We start from the raw sequence: 21,032 nt of genomic DNA on the forward strand, positions 1-21,032 counted from the left end.
GGAGCATCCAAGGCAAGTGCTTGCAGCGCGGGCAGCTATTGCACTGGCTGCTTCCTGAAGGGTCGATTCTATGTTAGAAAACGAGCCGTACATGGTCCAAACCATTATAACATCCTCGTAAAGTGAGTGTCCCAAGTCCGGGATGCGGCTAAGATGCTTTTCCGGGTGATTAGGGTGATTATTGAAGAGAAGTGGAGATAACACCACCCCTTTCCGGGCGTCAGTATAATCAAGGGTGAATAAGGGGAGTCTGTATATAATCTATGTCCATGGAAGCGGTGTGCCTGCTTAGGAAGGCCCGGGTATAGTTGTAGGTCTGAGGCCCTACCTGTAGCTCTTCCTGCTGGATGACACTGCATAACTTTGCTAAGGCTTTGGTGAGGTCTACAGCCAGGATTGGTCTGGTGTGGTGTGGTCATTCAGGATAGCATGCGAAATCGGCAGCAGGGCGTCCTGTGCCGAGAGTTGGGCTCGAAATCCTACCGCGCTGTGGGGATATATTCTCTGGTATTCCATGTGTTGCGTGAGGCGAGTGGGGAAGACATGCTCCAAATATTTGCCCAGTATTGAAGTCAGCGAGACGCGACGGAAATTTCGGGCATTTATGAGCTTATTCAGTTTAGGGATGAAATTATTGTCCCGTGCTTCCATTCTGCAAGTAACTCCCCCGTTTCCCAGCACTCATTGTTGTACTCGGTGAGAAGAGAAATAGAACTCTTGAAGATTTCTGAGCATGACATTGTGATTTCGTCATCTCCAGCAGTTGTGTTGCGAAGCTTGATGAGGTCTGCCCCCTTATGGACACTGTTCCATATAATGATTCCACGTTAATAAACGATCGGTGCAACCCTGAAGCGCTGTTGTACAATAGACGCTTGCCACATAAGTGGTCCGTCTTCGAATCGCGCCGACGCATGTGTTGTTTCTCAAGGCCACCAGTAAGACGAACACATATTGCCGTATGTTTCTGGCCGCCACTTTTACTGGACGACGCCAGGTTTCGCTGCCGATGAGCCATAAAATGATTTCGCATTCATAATAAAGTTGAGATTTTGTTAGTGGTTCTTCAGGAAAGGAAATGGTGCAGGACGTAACCGACTCACTTCTTGAAGGACACCTGAGGTTAGGTTAGGTTAGCTTATATATTTTTGGGAAAAGGGTAGGAGTCGTAATTGTATGGCTTCTCGGTGGCGATCTCAACAACGCCGTGAGGAAAAAAGGAGGGTCGAACAGAGGGGAGAAAGCGAAAGGGGCCGTAGTGGAGGGCTGAGAGAATAATTTCGACCACCTGGGGATTTTTCTCGTGAATGGTCAGCGCGCAGCAAACGGGAAATATTCGTTTTTGAAAACTTACTGCTGAGGACTGGAAATGGCGCTGTAATTGTCTCACATGTCGGTGGACAGTAAACGAGCGCGATTTGTGTATTGTCTCCATCTAAACGTGGTCGCCGCGCTCCGGTTCGCATCCGAGTACTGAGGCTCAGTAGCCCAGCGCGCTAACCACCGAGTCATCGCGTCGGGTAGTTCAAATTCCACAGGCTCAAGCTCAAGCCCAAGCTCTGGGATGAGGCAAAGAAGGGCCAAATAACATGTGTAGGAAGCGTCAAGGTGCTGCCAGGGGTCACTCCGCAGCATCAGATTGGTGCACCGGTCGAGTCTAGCACCGAGAAAGAAAGCAGCGGCTTGGCTGCTGGTAGAAGCTATTCAGAAAGCGGTAGCGATGTCTAAGTTGGCAGCCAACAGGGCTGAGGCCCCCTAGTAATTCAGCTTCCTAGCGAACCGAGAAAATGTACATTGAGTAGCGCGAAGTCGACACTGTGGTTTATCCTAACTACGCGAGCACCGAGCCAGACTGCGGTAGCGGCGTTTCGTCGGAGCCTGAGAAGGGCTCCGGCCAAGTAAATCATTCGGTCGCCAAACCAATGTAAAAGGTGGATGCTGAACTGCAGGTTTCCATAGCAGCCGCGGTGGAAAAGGTTTGAGCCCTAAGGCACGCAAGGGCGAAAGGCTGGTCGAACGATATGTGCAACTGGTGATTTGGCGAGAGTGCCGTGTTAGAATCTATATCACTGGCTGCGACATGTTAACTAGCGCTAAAATACAGCGGACAGAGAGAGAGAAGCAGACGGGACACACGCTAGACATCAACTGAAGTTTAATAGAAATTAAAAAAAAAGATTCTCAATTCGTCAAATCACGTGTTCACATGCGCAAGAAACTCAACTTTGCAAAGGCTTTCTTTCATACCAAGCAAACTCAAAATTCATAGCAAGGTAATGCGCATGATTTTTGCTATCTCAGCTAGTCTCCCAGTATCAACTAGCCCAACTTTCTTGTTTCGGCGCATCCGTATCAGCTTCACATGGCGGGTTGAGGGTGCAACGGATGAGCCCAGAATGCTAACATCGGTGACACGGACTCGGCCTCGATATTTCCGGGTATGGACTACGTCTCACAAAGCGGTAGACACCGAGATGTTTTACAGTTCCTGGGCCATTTACTTTCGTCAAAAATGGATGCAATTCGCAAATCGTAGGACCACAAACGGAGCAAAGTCTCGGGTTAACGTACGGCGAAATTGCAGCACGTAGCTGTGTAGAGCAGGCGCTTGAAGACACGTTGTTTAGCCTTAGTAATAGACCGGAGTTCGACCAAAGAGGTCACCAGTAGCTGGTTTCAACGGCTTTAGCCTTTCCAGTGCGTATTGCGAACGGTGACCGTTCGTCAGTGCCGAGAGCACGAGGAGCACATGGCACTCATTGGCGTTTATCATGGTTTTGTATTAGCAACTGATTTTGCATCAGCATTCTTTATGAATGCGAAAGCATTATATGGGCCATGGGAAACGAAACCCAGCTTTGTTGTCCAGCAGCAGTGCTCTGAAAACCCCAAATGACGTCAGCACGGCCTTCATGATGTACGCACTACACCACCACAGAATAATGGATTTAATGAAGCAGACATTATACGAGTCACTGTGTTTTACAGTGAAGGGGGGCTTAACGTCCCAAAGCGACTCAGGCTGTGACGGACGCCGTACTGCAGGACACCGGGAATTTAGGGGTTCTTTAACGCACTCTGACATTGCACAGTACATGGGCTTCTAGAATTTCGCCTGCATCGAAAGTCGACCGCTGCGTCCGCGCTCGAAGCCGCGTCTTTCGGGTCAGAAACCAAGCGCCATAACCACTGAGCCACCGTGGCGGCATGTACGAGACAGTCGTAGTTATCGTCATAGTTATTTAATGTGATAGTTTTGGATTGATAAAACACGTTACTAAATGATAAACAGGGTCATTAATGACAATGAAAGTCTAAAGGCATTTAGGCTAAAGGCCTTTAAGGTAAATACTCTAAGGTCAGAAGCTTTAAGGGTAAAGGCCTTCAGGATAAAGGCCTCTAGGGGAAATTAGTTAAAGCAAAGGCTTTACTGTAAAAGCTTTTAGATCACGGTATGCTTTCGCATTCACAACACGTAAGGTCTATTGGTGCCCAGCGTAACTTTTTATCATTGTTCTCGCACCTAATTTAGCTGGCTTTTGTACCACGCTTTAAATTCCCTGTCTGGAGAAAAATAAACTGACCTCAAAATAATTTTGTGTTTATTGCGGTCCAGAAGAGCGAGAAGCTCCAGAAGAGCGGCTTAGCATGGTTAGCGTCTACCGACAGTGTAAACCGCCACTCTTGTGCCGGAAATCCAACAACAAAATGCTGAATCTGCCTCCCTTGTTCGTTTGCTTTTCCCAAGAACTAAAAGAACCTTGCACTGATGGAGACGGTCATCCTGAATCTTGCAGCACCACTGATTAGTTTGCTGCTTAGAAGCTTAACCTGGGGCAAGGCCCGGCCCGCGCTATGGCTGGGCCGGGTAACGCGCTCTCTTGCCAGGCAAGTTGCGGCCTGGGCCCCTAGATAGACGGGCGTGCGTCGAGATTTCTTAGCAATAACTACAGTACGCCAGCCGCTTCAGGAGGTCAGCGTGGCTGCGCTCTGAGCCGTGGCACCACCGCTCCGCCAGCGGTGCGCATGCACGGAGTGACGTCATAGCCCGCAGCTGGTGAGTGCTACGCGCCTCGCCGCTGCGCCGACGGCAGAGCAGACGGCGTCTGCCTCGCCAGTCGTGCGCATGCGCGGAATGATGTCAGAGCACGCAGCTGGTGTGCGCGCCGCGCGCGTGCGTTACGCTAGCATTTCGAGTCTTCAACGAAGCGGCGCCGTGGCTGATCACGTGGTTGGTCACGTGGCGCGGACCAGCTACCGGCGACGCGGCGCGCCGGCAAAACCAAGGGGGAGGAGTGGAGAGGGTGAGAGGGTGAATCCACGTCCAGGGACAAAGATGAAGGAACGCCCAGCGAAACACAGCGGCGACAGACTGACTGCAGTTCGACTGAGCGAGTTCCACTCTGCCAGCTGTAGATACCTCGTCACTCCAGTTTTAACCAGAGCTAAACCACAGCCAATTTTACCGCCTTTATCGAATGAAGTACACTTCTGGCGTTCTAGCGGAAGAGTTTCTGGCAGCGAAGAATCAAGGTTTTTCCTGAGAGGTCATAAAAAAGAATTGAACATTTATATACTTTGCGGATCTTGCGCCCGATCAATTAGCGTTGTTCTCACGGCGGGAAGATTACAAAGAATGCTATGATTTATTTTTGCTCGCCGCTGCGAACGTTCCAAGAAATGAAAGAATGCGGCCAGTGAAACTTCACCAGAAAGGTTTCCGTCGATGTGGAATCAGGGAAGTCTGAATTTTTTAATTTGCAAACGGAACATATGAAAGCCACAGTAACGCCGGATGCGCCCGCTCGGCCATGTTGAAAGATATATAGGGAGAAGTGAAATGACGCTGTCTCTGGTTGAAGAGCAGCAACGTAAGACCCTTTCGCCGGTTCTAAAGAGCAAAATAAAGCGGCTGAGAGGCGGTCTCAAGGTTGTCGGAGAATTGCCCCACTCGGTACTTTATTGCGCAGTGAGAGCGAATTTTGTCTCCCCGTTAGTGCCATGATGGTGCAGTCCGGAAAGTTTCATTGACGGCCGTTGAATTTATAGCATAGCTGTTTTCTAGACGGCCATTTCATCAAACGGTTTCCGTTCTCTTCTAAAAAATTCGTCTGTGTACGCCTCGTGCAGGTTTAGCAATTTGTGTTTTCGCCCTTCGCAAAGGTAACTTTCGCATTGCCTAACCTTGCTTACTCTAGCTAATTAAATTAAGAACAGGTAAAGCCTTGCTGACCTTTATTTGCGGTGGTGCTGCTGGAAGTGGGCTTGGATCGGGCCTTCAGTTGAGGGTGGCGGGCCGCGCGGGGCTAAGTTAAGAGATAAGGGCGGGCTTAAAGTTACCGGCTCGGGCAGCACCTGGGCTTCAAAATGAGGCTGCTGTATTGCTCTAAGTCCATTAAATTTCCTTCGGTATTACGGATGGCAATTAAAACACATACCTGGTGTGGAAAAATTTGCGCACCTTTGTATCCATCCAGCTATAATTGCGTAGATTCAAAGTATGTTTGGGTTTGGGAGTGCGTGCTTGGGCGCATGTCAGCATGTTTCTTTTTCGGAAACCTTTCTTGTGTAGTAGAATTATTTAAAGAGAGAGGTCTTGGCCATCTAAGCGCCCTTCCCAGGCGACACGTCGTCTCCTCAACAGCAGTCGCCGCAATGGCTCACTGAACACTCACGTTCCACAGTGGCCTTGATGCTGTTGGCGAGTCGCTGGCGGTCCCGCTTGCTCCCTTCTGCCGTGAGCACGACGGCTGCTGCAGGCACCTCTTCCAGCTCTCGGTGTGGCAAACCCACCACAGACACCTCGGCGATCTCGGCTGCGTGTTCGCGAAGAAGCAGCTCTTCCAGTTCTGCCGGAACTACCTGGTGGCCCATGCACTTTATCATCTGCTTCAGCCGGTCGACGACGTAGAACCGGCCGTCCTTCTCGTAGTAGCCACAATCACCTGCAAGTGTCATTCGCGTGAAGTGGGTAAGACGCGCAACAAGAAGTTTTTGTGGGTCTGTATTTTGCGCAGCATAAAGAAATATTGGAAATGTCGCATTCCCATATTGCAAATGTCTATTTAAAAGCTTACCAGAAGCTCTGTTTCCTGAGGAGGGAGTTGCCGAATGCGACTAGAGAAATTAAATTGATTGCGTACAAGACGTTCGTGCGGCCAATCATAGAATACGCGAGTGCAGTGTGGAGTCCTCATGAAAAGGATTTAAAACGAAAACTGGAAAGATTGCAAAGGATGTCAGCACGTTTTATATGCTCTAAATACCGCCGCACTGATTCAGTCACAGCAATGCTAAAAGAGTGTCAGTTAGAAGCGCTAGAAATAAGAAGAACAAAGCAGAAATTGAAACTTTTTTTTCTGGTAATGAATGACAAAGTCAAAGTTAACACCTCCTTTGAAGCGTTGCACACGGAAAAATCACAGTAAGGTATTACAACCTATTATTACACGTACTGATGTCTATCGCTACTCCTTTTTTCCCGATGCTGTAGAAATTTGGAAACAACTACCAAGTGACGTTGTGGACCAAACAGATGTAGACAAATTTGTGATAGGTTTGAACACGTTCCTGGAAGATTGCTGTGCAAATCTGTAATTCTGTGTATTTGAGTGTTTTTTAGCGAAGGGAATTCCACTTGTATCTGTATATCTTTCCCTCCCTGTAATGACCCTCATGCAGAGGGTTAACAGTATGAATAAATAAAAAAATATATATAAGCAAAGAAGAGGTACGGAATGGTGAACAGCGATATTTATTACTACCTACTACCGTGCCTCGTTGAGCTGAGCAGACATCAGCTCACTGCTTCTCTCACGGGCGTGCTTGCGCTCAGCCCCGACCGACTGTCTCCGAGTAATGCCCGACATTAATGACATAATATTCTGTGCTGGAATAATTAAAAAAAACAACAACACATGAATTTCATTCCTTTGTGTTTAATGACAGCGCATATCTGTACAGGGTGTGGATGGGACTTTCCTTGAGCGCAAGGCGGAAATAAGACACCATAGGGACTTATGTGAATTTTGTGCTGCATTAATAATTTACAGGCGCATTTACCGTAACACAGTTAAGAGAGAGTAGGACAAGCGGCACACCAATGCGTGAGTAAAATTTACCGAGAACCTATAGCAGGGAGCATAGATAATATTTATATTAAAATGAACCTTTAAACGATGCCTACTGCGAGTAAGATGTTAGCGTTCCACAAGTGTAGCCATGAGGGCAAATACATTTTATCAGCCTATGCTCCCTATGTTAAACTCCGTATTACGTTCAGAGGGTTTCAAACTGGGCCAGTCGGTAGTAAACATGGCAATCAGAAAGCTGTGGGAAGCTTACTGCATGGAATCAGAAGAAGGGACGCTTGTTGATACGATTAAAAAATTGCTGCTTAACTGCGTTTTTTGGTGATTTCTGTTATGAGGTGTGAAGCTCATATATGTGTGCTCAACGCAATAAATACTTCAGTTGACAGTTTGCGCACCAGAGTTTGTGTCGTCCCTGTGTTGTCCCAAGTCTTTTTCAAAAGCGCAATTATGCGTGACCATGCATGAAAGGCAGGAGTTTTAATTCATCAATTGCTGTCAAGAGAGCAGAAGTGTTGAAACTACTTATTTTGGATTGTAATAGGTGTAAAATTACCATTGTAGCAACGTGTGAGTGGTGCAAATGAGATCTATTTCGAACAGAGACCAACATTGAGTTAAGTAATTATTAAAACTTACATTCGAGCGAGTTGGTACAGCATGTTGGAAAATTTCCAGCACGCACAGGACAGGGAGAAACAAGAGGAGGAGGAGGATATAGAAGAGGAAAGGCAGGGAGGTTAACCGAAATAATAATCGGTTTGCTACCCTACACGGGGGGAAGGGGGTGAGGGGATAAAAAAAAAAGAAAGAGAAAGGAGAGTAACAGAAAATTGAAGTCACTATAAAACGTCACTGTTCGTTAAAGTCACAGCCTATCGTGCAGGCCAGAAGTTCTCAAGAAGCGGAGCAGTGCCTTGCAGGCCTTCTCCGCCGACGACCGCCGCGGCCAGGGGCCGAGAATCTTCATTTCCGTGAAAGGGCGTGTATCTAGGCGCTCCAGCGCATGGCTGAGAGATTGCCTTTCGGTGGTGTAGGCAGGGCAGTCACAAAGAATGTGGGTTATGGTCTCGTCTTGCCCGCAGATGGAACATGCAGGACTCTCAGCCATACCGATTAAGAATGAGTAGTGATTGGTGAACGCTACACCAAGCCAGAGGCGACACAGCAAAGTTTCTTCTCGTCGTGGTAGGCCTGATGGTAGCCGGAGCTTCAGGTCTGGGTCCAAGGATTGTAAACGGGAATTGCAAAATTGGCCGGAATTCCACGCGGCAAGCGTGATGTCCCGCGCAAGTGCGCGAAGCCTGCTCGCTGCATCCGATCTCGAAATGGGGATCGATACAAAATCGCCGTCGTCGTGCGCAGTTCGCGCGACCTCATCCGCGCGGTGATTACCTGCTATGCCGCTGTGCCCCGGTAGCCATTGGTAGATAATGTCATGCCCTTTGTTGATGGCAGAGTGATGTAGCTGTCGAATTTCTGCGACCAGTTGTTCATGGGCTCCACGGCGAAGAGCAGCTTGTAAGCCTTGGAGGGCAGCTTTCGAATCGGTGAAAATAGACCACCGCTGAGGGCGCTGCTGACTGATGCACTCAATGGCGACACGAAGAGCGGTGAGTTCTGCACCCGTCGAAGAAGTGCGGTGACCTGTCCTAACTCTAATTTCTGTAGTGCTTGCGGGTATGACGACGGAGCCAGAAGAAGATATAGGGTTCACTGAGCCGTCGGTGTAAACGTGCACCCGGTTTGCATGGTGCTCATGTAAATATTCAAGGGTGACTTGTTGTAGTTCTGTCGGCGATAAGTCTATCTTCTTCCTGATGCCAGGTATCGAAAGAACAACACGGGGATTATGCAGGCTCCAAAGTGGCGAGGACGGTCTAGAGGCAGGTGTAAACTGGGACGGCAGAATGGCTGGATGTGCGTCAATGACGTCTGTAAACGATGTGCGCGGCCTGGTAATAGGAAGACTGGCAAGATGGTGAGAGGGAACCCGGGAACAAGAGAACACCACAGCGCTTGTGGTGTTCTCTTCCTTGTCCCTGTCCTGTGTGCGCTAGAAATTTTTAAAGTAATTACTGCTGAAAAACAATACCTTAGGATGTTTGCATAGTCAAGGCACCAATATTTCACGTATTCTGCATGTCACAGACTCCTTACATTTTCAATTTGAAAGCATGAAACTAGCTTTTTTTGTTTGAATTTTCTCATCTTTTACATTTGTTTTCCCGATACGCATTCTGTTGTGTCTTGCGCGTAGACGCGTAGACGGGGGACAAACGAACCGCTCAGCCAGTGCGCGATTCCCGCCACGGTGTTGTGTTCGGGTTGCGCGTGTGCACTAAGGGCCGATGAACCTCTCGACGCTCCCTTCCTCCTTTCCCCCCGCCCTCTGCATCGGCCAGCCGTGTCTGGACACAGACGAGATGACTTCGGATCGCGCCGATGAGCGGCCGCCAGCGCGTACCGCTTGAGTCGAGTTCTAATAAATAGTTCTTATGTTCGCGAACGCCTTGTTCCTTCAAGCCAACTGCGGACATAACAGTGGCGACGAGGAAACAGATCCGAGCCCAGCGTTAAGCTACGCCCTACAACAATCATGGCTACGCTCACGCTTCCTGGACGGATACCGGAGTTCAGCGGTTCCTCATGGACATCGTGGTTTGGACGCCTTTAATTCTATTTTGAGGCAAACAACATCACGGAGAATGCCCAGAAGAGGGCCCACCTGCTTACGCTGTGCGGGGAGGAGACATACGACACCGTATGCGCTCTCGTCCAGCCAAGCACTCCAGCTGCCGTGGCCTACAACGACTTCGTAGGTGCACTACAGAAACACTTCGACCCGCGGCCATCCGAAGTCTACAGCCGGGCTCGATTCCAACGACGTGACCAGTTGGAGGGAGAAACCACAAGTGCCTACGTTGCGGCACTGAAGAAACTGGCTGCCGACTGCAACTTTGGAACGCTGCCTGCGAGCACAGCAGCCACCGAACAGTCAGCCGGAGCAACATCATTCCTGCCGCTCGCTAACCCAATGATGCTCCCCCTGGACATCATGCTGCGTGATCGATTTGTGTGTGGACTGCGTGACGAGTCCTTGCAACAGCGCCTGTTCGCGGAGAAGAACCTGACGTTTACGAAAGCCTATGACATCGTCTTCCGAACGGAAAGTGCGGGGCAGTAGCAGCGACAAATGCGGCGATCTATCGAATCAGTTCACCAGACAAGCCATTCGAACAACCAGAGCCACAACATGAAGGCAAGTTCGAAAAAACTTCCAAAGGTCCAGCACTGTTTCCGCTGTGACGAACAGCATAATCCGCAAACGTGCCGCTTTCAAGCAACTACATGCAACTTTTGCCACAACCGTGGACACATCGAGAAAGCTTGTATAACGAAAAAGAAGCAGGGTAAATCAACCCAGTGAGGCAATCATAACGTAGACGCTTCTGAAGTCGCGGCACAAGTTGAAAAGCAAGGGTTTCAATCACCTCCGTCAGCGCTGTACGACCTAAACACCGTTGCCAACATCTGCACGCGTCACAAAATAATGGCCTGCTTAACCATCCACAATAGGCTGATCCAGTTCGATACGACTCCGGAACTGCATGCACCCTTATCAGCGAGGACACCTTTCGAACAACGTGGCCGGAGCACGCACCCAGACTAAGAGACGACGACACGCACCTCAGGACGTGGTCAGGTCAGAGCCTGCCGCTACTGGGTAGTGCCGACGTCGACGTTGTGTAAACGGGAAGAAACTCAAGCTGCCACTCTTGATTGTTAAAAACAGTGGATCCAGCCTCCTGGGAAGGAACTGGTTTGATGCACTTGGGATCACCATCGGTGGCGTGCACCAGACTGCAACAAAGTCAGTGGTGGAATACCTTCAAGAGAAGTGCAAGAAAGTCTTCTCCGATGACATCCCAGGACACGAGGGACCTCCTATCGACCTGGAGTTGATCAACGACGCCAGCCCTAAATTCTTCAAAGCAATACCAGTACCTTTTGCCTTAAGATCTGGAGTAGAAGCGGAACTTGATAAATTGCAAGAACAAGGCGTCATTGAACCAACGCAACACTCCGAATGGACAACACGACTCGTCGTAGTTTGGAAGAGTAATGGCACCCTACGACTATGCGGAGACTACCGAAGCACAGTGAACAGGTTTACCAAGCCGTTCTCCTACCCGCTGCCAACGCCAGAGGAGGTCTTCAGCACACTTCGCGGAGGAAAAATGTTCACCACTGTCGACCTTACGCAAGCGTACCAGCAGCTGAAGGTGAGCGAATCAACATCTCAGTTGCTTACCATCAATACGCTGAAGGGCCTCTACAAAGTCAAACGACTGCCATTAGGCATAGCGGCAGCCCCTGCATTTTACCAGAGGTATATGGACACAATACTTCGTGGAATTCCTGGAACATGCGGTTATTTCGATGATGTAATCATCACAGGAGCATCAGACGAGGAGCATGCTGCACGTTTGGAACAAGTTTTCGAAAGGATAGCCAACGCAATCTTGCGCATAAGCAAGGAAAAATGCTGTTTTGCCGTACCTAAGGTGAAATTCCTTGGTCACGTAATTTTTTGTTATTTACATAATACTGCAGACCTCATGAGGTCCAAGAAGGAAGGGCAGATAAGGCATAATTACAAACGCCATAAGTTATTACATAGGCAAAAGGTTTACACATGACACAAATGAGGAAATACACAATTCAAAGGAAATACATTACACATCAATCTGCACACAAGAATTCATTTCTAACATTATTTTCAAAATTATCACTTGATACAATCTTGATACACTTGATACAATTGACGCTGAAGGCATCCATCCACCTGATGACAAGGTTCGAGCAATAACCGAGGCACGAGCACCAACTAACAAGCAGGAACTCCAATCATTTCTTGGACTTCTTACATTCTATGACCGGTTCCTAGAACAGAGAGCAACTGTGGCCAACGACCTGTACAAACAATTGCAAAAAGAGGTACCATGGACCTGGTCGCCAAGCCATCAGGAGTCATTCGTGGCCCTGAAACGGCTTTTTTTGCAATGCACAGCCCTCAAACATTACGATGAGAGGAAACCCTTGATCATAGCCTGCGACGCATTACCCTACGGCGTAGGTGCTGTTCTTTCACAAGCTGACAGTCAAGGAAGAGAGGCACCAATTGCTTTTGCTTCACGCACTCTATCAGCAGCAGAGCAGAACTACTCTCAGCTCGATCGCGAGGGGCTTGCTGTGGTCTACGCGGCCGAACACTTTCGCCAGTACATCGCTGGGCGAAAGGTAACTTTCATAACAGATCACAGACCACTGCTAGGCATTTTGGGGCCCCAGAAGTTAATACCGCAGGTGTTGTCACCATGCATGACTCGCTGGTGCATTAAAATGTCAGCATATGACTACGACCTTGTACACCGATCGAGGAAGAAGCACCAGAATGCAGACGCACTGAGCCGCCTACCGCTGAGCACGACTCACGAAGAACCACCTAACCCGGGAGACGGGTTGATGCTCGAGGCCCTGCCTGAGCCGCCGCTAACAGCGGATACAGTTGCTAGGTCGACGCAAGAGGACCCATGCCTAGTGGAGCTTTTCAACGCCATTCAAGAAGGCAACGTGAGCCAACTAAAGGGAGAATGCTTCAGCGCCTATCGCAAGAGAGCTACGGAGTTAAGTACGCACCGCGGTTGCATCACCTGTGGGTCACGAGTTGTTATCCCACCAGCATTACGTGCGCAAGCTATGTCACTGCTTCATGCAGGCCATCGAGGCATTGTTGCTATAAAGAAGTGCGCCCTAAGCTTTATGTGGTGGCCTAGAATCGACAGCGACATCGAAGCAAGTGCTCAGAACTGCAAGATATGCCAAAACAACCGAAAGGCGCCACCAAAGGCCCTGGCCCCACAGTGCGAGAAGGCAAGTGAGCCCTGGCATACTATTCATATCGATTTTGCGGGACCGGTCGAGGAAAGCACGTTTCTTATTACTGTCGACGCCTACACTGAATGGGTCGAGGTCAAACAGATGACCAAAGTAACGTCAACACTGGTCATTGAGGCGTTGATAACATTGTTTTCCACGTTTGGATTGCCAAGAAAAATCGTCTCTGATAACGGCAGCGCCTTCGTGTCAGCGGAGATCAGGCAGTTTTTCAAACAAAACAGTATCGCAGCCGTCACATCAGCTTCCTACCATCCGGCTACAAACGGCCAGGTTGAACGATACGTGGCGGACCTCAAGCGAGCTCTACTGAAGGAACAAGCTGGGTCATTGCACCTACGCATCGCCCGCTTTCTCTTCAAACAGCACAGCACGGTGCAAAACATAACCGGCCGTAACCCAGCGCAGCTCATGTTCGCACGCGAGCTGCGAACCCACCTGAGCGCCGTCCTTCCGGAGCCAGCACCTGAAAGCGGACAGAAGGAAGACGATCCTCGCCGCGTTGAGAGAATGCGAAAGGGCCAACGCGTTCTTGCTCGAAAATTCCACGGACAGCAGGCGTGGGCCCCAGCTGTAATAGACACGCATTGGGAAGAGATCCTGGCTCGTACACATGGAGGGGTGCATTGCCCGCCGACACCTCGACCAGCTTCGTCTTCTGAAGGCACCGCCGCAAACAACACCTTTCCAAACAAGCAGACCTTCGGCCCTTGGTACCGTGGCTTGGCATATCGTGGCGGAAGACGCACCGCTCCAACACTCAAGGGGTAGGGCAAATACAGAAACGGCAAGCGCCTCTTCTGATGGCACGGCCGTACTACAGCGCGCTTCCGCACGTGCACGCCGGCCTCCTGACCGCTACCAGCCCCTTTCTAAGGGGGGAGGAAGTGTTGTGTCTTGCGCGTAGACGCGTAGACGGGGACAAACGAACCGCTCAGCCAGTGCGCGATTCCCGCCACGGTGTTGTGTTCGGGTTGCGCGTGTGAACGAAGGGCCGACGAACCTCTCGACGTTCCCTTCCTCCTTTCCCCACGCCCTCTCCTGTCTGCATGGGCCAGCCGTGTCTGGACACAGGCGAGATGACTTCGGATCGCGCCGATGAGCGGCCGCCAGCGCGTACCGCTTGAGTCGAGTTCTAATAAATACTTCTTGTGTTCGCGAACGCCTTGTTCCTTCAAGCCAACCGTGGACATAACACATTCAACATGAGGCTTGCATATTCTACGGTACAGCATACTGGCTAAGGTCCGCGCTTATGTTTGCTTTGCTGATGCCATCCTTTGTTCGTTGTTAAAAGCAAGAAATTATTTTCTGCTCCTGGACATGCACAGGGTGGCACACACCGAACAAGATTTGTAATTTTCAAATGTCTTTCTGAAGAAACGACCAGCGTTACTTTATTGCTTATACGTTGATTGTAATATTTCAGCTAACCAACTCGCCGCTCAGCATGAGTGGTCAGAAAAAACAATTAGAAATGACTATGGACCCTTACTCAAAATTCATGGTTCGCGCTTCATTTTTCGAATATTTGTTCATTTTCAACGTATTCCTCATTCCTCTGCACTCCCTTTTTTCCGCAATCGGGGATTTTCAGAATGCCCCGTGCGTAGAACTCTGTACCTCCCCTGTAGAGAGAGCGACGCACTGCTGGAAGCGCCTGTCCTGTCTGGTATTGTTGCGCTCGCAATTCAGACTTCCAGGTCAGGGCTGGCTGCAATGCGGTTGCAATAGAACTTCCTACCACCTCCTTTCAGTTTTAATCAGGGCAGTGCGAAGTTGCACATTTCCCCCCTCTGCAGGATCACTGTTCATGGAAGTCGCTTATCGCAACATTTTTTGTAGCCTCAGGCTCAAAGAAATTAACTAAACTGACACCTCCCTGTCTTCCGTGAGGTTGTGCCCATGATTCTGTAGAAGGAGGCGCACTTATGCTTTTTTTGTTAAAGGAGAAAGTGTGACTGCTGGCGTTATGTGATCCGCCGTTTCGTTTCTGGCTCAAAGTGGTGGAACCACCTTTCATCGTCATTGGCAATACAGAGAAGGAAAACATTGCTTTGCCTTTGGTATCGTTGGAGAAAATGTGAAGTCACAGTTCCGCGCTGAACTCTGAGGCACATGGTCCGTAGTAGCCAATCCCGGCGGGCACAAATTTCATGGCAACCTAAACCTTAATTCACACCACCTGGATACGCTTAGCTAAGCCTTCAGCCACCTCCTTAACTGCACTGTGCTATGTTTAAAACATATTTTCGATATTTCATCTATTGTTATTCGCCTGTCCTGTTTGATGAGCGCACCAAGGTTCTTCCTGTTGGCTTCCGTCGCGGCTGTCCGAGGGCGACCACTCTAAGGACGATCTTAGGTGCTAGTTTGGCCCCCTCTCTTGCCCCACTCTTCAAGCTCATGCGCGCGTCGGCATAGACAAGCTGATCTTACTTCCTATGCCGCGCTGACAAATGTACAAATCCCTCTTCAATAGCATTGTTCCGGATGCTAAATTAAATGACTAAGCCTCACCTCTTCGCGCCTCCACTCTTCTGAACAAGTATGCACTCAGTTGTACAAGTAAAGGGAGAGGGCATTCCATCGGGAACAGTTGCGTACCTGACTTGCACCAGCCTTCCATGTCGAAGAGCTCGGCGGTGTCTTTGGGTCTTTTGTAGTAACTTTTCACCATCGATGGGCACCGGTAGCAGATCTCGCCTATCTGATGAGGACCTAATTTTAGGCCGGTCGCCACATCCACCACCTGGAAAATCAGGCACAAATCTCGTAACCTTACGGTTGATGTGGAGAGGACATTCAGAAGTATATGCCAGCTAAATATCTAATTTATCAGTATCGCGATCAAAAAGATAGATGCCGGTTTTATAACACACCGTCGCGTTTTGCACCACCTTGTCTCCTTTATCAACTGGACAGACACAGGGGAACTGGGGAGACGTACCTTCTAACGCAGGCGGAGGAGGAGGGATTGAGCTAAGTTAGAAGGCGAGCAAATGGGACTAGACAGGCGTCATTGCTGCGCTAATACGTAAATAGGCACCCCAACATGGCTAACAATGATGATAATTGGTCTTGGTCGTCGCTATGTGAGGCTGCACGAGTCGATGTCGTGTTCCCGACTCTCCTGGCGACAAGAATACGGTCGATGAAGAGAGTTGGGATGTGCAAAGAGACGGCCGCAGGCTCGCGAGCGCTGGGACTATGGCCGCCCTCTCCCAGGCAGTGAGAACGCATCAGGGAAGCCCACACTCTCTGCAAGAGAGCTTACGTGAAGTTCATGAGTGTGAGCATGACGGTGCACTGACCAAGCGGCGAATTAATGACGAGCTCAGGAAGTTAGCCGGGGCAACGAGCAGCATCCAGCGCAAGGAGTAATAGGGGTACGTTATTGGGATAGGCACTCTTCCTGCGTAGAGGAGATATCGATTGTCGATTGATGATGTTATTTCGCAGGCTATAGTGCCGTTATGGAATGCAGGAAATGTAATAAGACTTGTTTTGTAGCAGCCAACCGGATGCAAAATTATTGAACGTGAGCTGGGATTCACTCGAATTGACTCATAAATGTGCGCACAAACAATTACAATGGAATGCGCGATCAGTCAAATGGCTCGCGGACGACTCGAAGAAAGCGCGGCGGCTGGAATTTCTTTGGAGGAGAAATTCTAGAGGGCCGTGTACTGTGCGATGTCAGTGCACGTTAAAGAACTCCAGGTGGTAAAAATTTCCGGAGCCCTTCACTACGGCGTCTCTCATAGCCTGAGTCGCTTTGGGACGTTAAACCCCATAAACCAAACCAAACTCGTGAAAGCCCTTTTTTATTTATTGTATAGTCCTAGGACAAAGGCCTGGATGCACAGCATTTCTTCCCTCCTAGACACTCCCAGGGTATGCATCACTACGGGTATACAAATTCCTGAACAGCCGCCATCTATCTCTAATTAACGGCGTCCTGTGCCAGGTATGGCTACCTTATTCCCACAAGCCTGGTACTGCCCTGAATGGACGTAACTAGAGGAACAATTCAAAACATCTACATTTTGCCAGTTAATGTCCCGCAGTTAGAAAGCCATTGTTAAGAACTTTTTAGTGGCACTGAAATTCAAGACACCGATACCTCGCGAAATCGCGAGGGTAGGCATTTAGTCCATTTTATGAAGCTAGTCCAAGCTATGCAGACAGCAAATTCACAGGCCTTCATTTTTAGCCTCCCAGTACATAAGTGCAGCGTGCATTTCCAGCAATCGCGCTCCATCTGGCAACAGCACTGCAGTCGTGTTCTCTCTGTATGCTTGGCAAAGGGAAGTTTTTGGGAGTCTGTCATCAATTATTCCATATTTTTTCTACTAATCCGAACAATAAGCATACATTATCTTCAACGTTTTCCTCTGCCCATACCCTGCACGCTGCTGATACATTTCTTCTACTCTCTGGCATTGCTGCTTTGTAAAACGTGTATGGAGTTCATGGAGTTGAGACTGGCTATTTATTTGCTAAGAATACCTACATCGCGAGAACGAACTATTCTAGGGCTGTCATGTGCATGGGGATAGCACAATGGTAAAAAGTTCGACATAGTGCACATGAAATTATGGGGTCTCAATAATCCTGGCCGTGCTGACTCGACCCGCAGCTTATGATAGAACAGAGCGCAAAGCGACAACAGCAACTGGCCTTATCGGTATAAGTGTGTTAATCCTTGGCGGGTATCGTACAGCCGGCTTTTCGAGGAAAGAACACTACAACGGAGCGAAGAAAAATAGATACAGGCGGAAGTGGCTTCGAGAGTGGCGTAACGTGTTCGAAAAAACCTTTCTTTTCGTGTAAAAGAATGTGCGCATTTGAGGGGATTGAGATTTCTGCTTCCTTCATGTTCAAGTTAGTGCGTGATGAAACAGTCGTCACAATATTTTTTGACAAAAGACGCCTGCTATAGCCTGATAGTCTATTACAGACTGTGCTACACAATACGTGCCAGGAAAACGTGTAAATTCTTAAGTGAAAAAGTTTTAACGCATTTCCCACGGCAGATTCAAAGTGGCGCAAACGTCTGATGTCGCAAATTCTTCCAACTGATCAGTAACACATTATCCTCTAAAAAGGAGTGTTCGTAGCCGGTAGTCCTTACGCAAACTAATTCCAACGATCAAGGAAGATGAGTATTTTTACTCCAACAAGTTTCGTAGTTCTTCGCAACTGAACTCCCTGAATACTTCTAGTAAGTACACGGTAAATGTAACTAAGCAAATTGCACTTCTTTTCTCACACGCCTACTGATTTCTATTTTTTCACTTTCCCTGTGGAGGGCCGTGCTCAATCTGCAGTCCCTGCAGATACTTTCTAGGAGCTTTACATACTCGTCATACTGACCCTGCTTTCGCAATGATGTAAAGTTCTGCCGATGCTCTTCGTCAGGCGTGTAACTGCGTTACCCTGCAAAATTGAGTTCCACATATCCTCGGAGCAGCCGTGATGGAAAAGCTTGTAGCATTATCCTTGTAGTATTAGTATCATTCTTGACGCACCTTGACCTCGCCCATCGTTACGGGCACACCCACGTCATTTCCGGCGAGCGGCATGCCAGTTGCTGGCTGGCCCAGAACGATGCCACAAGACTCAGTCATGCCGTACATGTTGAGCAGCTTGTCGATTCCGACAAAGGCTTTGCGAGCGGCCTCAGCCACAGAAGTTGAGAGCACGCTTCCGCCCATTGCTATGCGCCGCATGCTGGGTAGACTTCTTCCTGTGCTCTGCATCTCTCGCACCACAGCTTGCAGTTGGGCCGGAAAAAATAATGCTGCGGTGGCCTGCTCGGCAAAAAGACACGTAGAGGGAAAGATATAAACTGATGCTCATAAAGACGCCTTACGCAGAACGTTGTGTCTGCGGCTGATATGGAGAGATAGATAATTTAGAAGGGAAATTCTTCTGAAAGTTAACCTAACAGCCACACGTCCTGATGCCTAGACCGTAAATAGGATTGATCTCGGTGACCAGCGCATTCATGTGCCAAAGATCTTCAGTTACATATAGAAGTTGTAGATTCTGTAAAATCTCTTGACGTCAGCTTTCATAAAAAAAGGCATGGGTACACGAATGCTAACCAAGTTAACAAGCAGGAAGCGTTATAAGGCAGTGACTTATCTAACTTTAAATCCTATTTACCGCTGGCCAGCAAAGTGGATATTTATAAGGCACTTTTCCTTTCACATGTCAATTGCTGCCTTTCGATATGGAGTAAAACAACGGCTACAACTTTGCATAGATGTCTTACCGAAAAGAGCACTGCATGGTATAGTAAGCATTGGTTAGCTTGGACACACACCAGAACATTTCATTAAACAAAATAATCTTTTCATACAAAATATACACTCGTTCTGTCTACTAAAAAGGTATAAACATAAATCACAAGAATACCTGCGCGCACTTGCAAGTTTTATCCGTAACACGGTATTAGAACAAACAAAATTGCCATTCATTTAAAAGTCCTATTTCAAGCTTAAAATTCATTGAACAAATGCTCCGTTATGTCCTCCTTGCTTTCCAGAACCATCTTGATGGTCCAGGGATGAACATCTGTATCATTAGCATCTACATACTGAGAGCTTCTTTTGTCACGCAAGATTCACTGTATAATATTGTCTATAAGATATATATTTACTCTCGCTTTCTATTGTTTAAACATATGCGTTTACTCCAAACTGCCACTGTACTCCATGGGAACAGGAAGCTTGAAGCCTCCTATTCCTGGTTGAATTGCAAAATACAACCTTTTCTTCCTGCTCGCCCCTTCCTCTCGCTCTTTTTTGGTTTTGCAGAAGAAATAAAAACACAATGATTGAGTGATCACTTCCATACACCGCTGAGAGTGGTTAAGAAAATTCTTTCGAGTATTTGTGTGCTGTGAAGCGGCGCGCACGCGCCTGTCGACGTTCTGTCACTGTCCAAACGGTGACTGCAGCAGTGAGCAGCCCGGCCACAATGTGGCTACGGCACGGCGCATGTCCTGTTCGGCGCATAGCCTCCTCGACCTCTGCTTGTATAGCTTTACAGAGTGCAAGAACAAGTTTACTGTTTTTTTACAGTGCTCCGGCAACGACGCAAATATTGTCTTCCTGTTCATACTTGCTTCTATATTCCCCCTCTATAATCAACCTTATTTAGTCTAAAAAGCAGCGCATTGACTCATGCGCACCGCACAGCTTTTCCTTCCACACTGCGTTCCTTCCGGCTCCCTAATCACACAATGACACTTTTATGCGTTGCATATTGCAATCACTTAGTTCAGCCCTTGGACGCGGCCGGGCAGCCACCATTGACCTTGAGCGCAACCACGTGACGTGACGTCACGACAGCCGGAGGAAAAGCTGGGCCCCAACTCGCGCGGTCGCGCGCGGCCGCAGCCACCACCTGACTCCCGCTCCTCCCGCTAGGGTCGCTGCGCCGGCGCGTGACGTCTTGCCGAGAAAATCGAGTGCCGCCAAGCAATACCTCGCCCTCAAAAAAAAAAGACCGCGCAATATGCAACGCATTCTTGGCTTAACCAAGCTAAGCCTGGGCATCCTTTTTATTTCATGATTTGTCTCTGGTACTCAGTTCTGGTTTTGTAGAGTATCATTCAGATGTTTGGATGCATATAATTCTCCCTCTTGTTGCCTGTGCACCCTGGTATAAGCTTTCTAGTCCTTTTCCTCCACCATTTTTCCTACTTTTTGCTGTCTAAGTAGCTGAAGACTTGGACTTTAGCCCTCATTTCATACATCATCTTAGTCTTTCCCGGAACGATATTTTGTTTGTGTACCAAACGATGACCTACTTATATCTCCCGGCACAGTCTCTTTTTTCTTGCGTTAGAATTACTACTGTAGGTTTCGCCTCGTCGAGTAGCCCCGGTCGGTACGGACGGATGATCATCAACAGCGTTGCTTCAGCCGCGCTCCGCCAGATGACAGCGCCGTCGGCGCCGAGCAG

At 48.7% G+C, this 21,032-nt stretch overlaps 1 protein-coding gene across 1 annotated transcript in view; it reads right to left on the bottom strand.

Annotated features, from left to right (window-relative positions):
• Window positions 1–21,032, bottom strand: part of LOC149369547 (putative 4-coumarate--CoA ligase 1) — a 102,423-nt gene that overhangs the window by 12,197 nt on the left and 69,194 nt on the right. The window contains exons 6-8 of the mRNA XM_089558876.1: window positions 18,587–18,868; window positions 15,660–15,804; window positions 5,676–5,945 (exon numbers count right to left, since the gene is read on the bottom strand). Coding sequence (XP_089415002.1) covers window positions 5,676–5,945; window positions 15,660–15,804; window positions 18,587–18,868 — 697 coding nt within the window. The remainder of the gene's footprint in view (window positions 1–5,675; window positions 5,946–15,659; window positions 15,805–18,586; window positions 18,869–21,032) is intronic.

Source organism: Amblyomma mixtum, chromosome 1, assembly GCF_055824585.1.
Source record: "Amblyomma mixtum isolate Tamu chromosome 1, ASM5582458v1, whole genome shotgun sequence".
NCBI classification, from domain to species: domain Eukaryota; kingdom Metazoa; phylum Arthropoda; class Arachnida; order Ixodida; family Ixodidae; genus Amblyomma; species Amblyomma mixtum.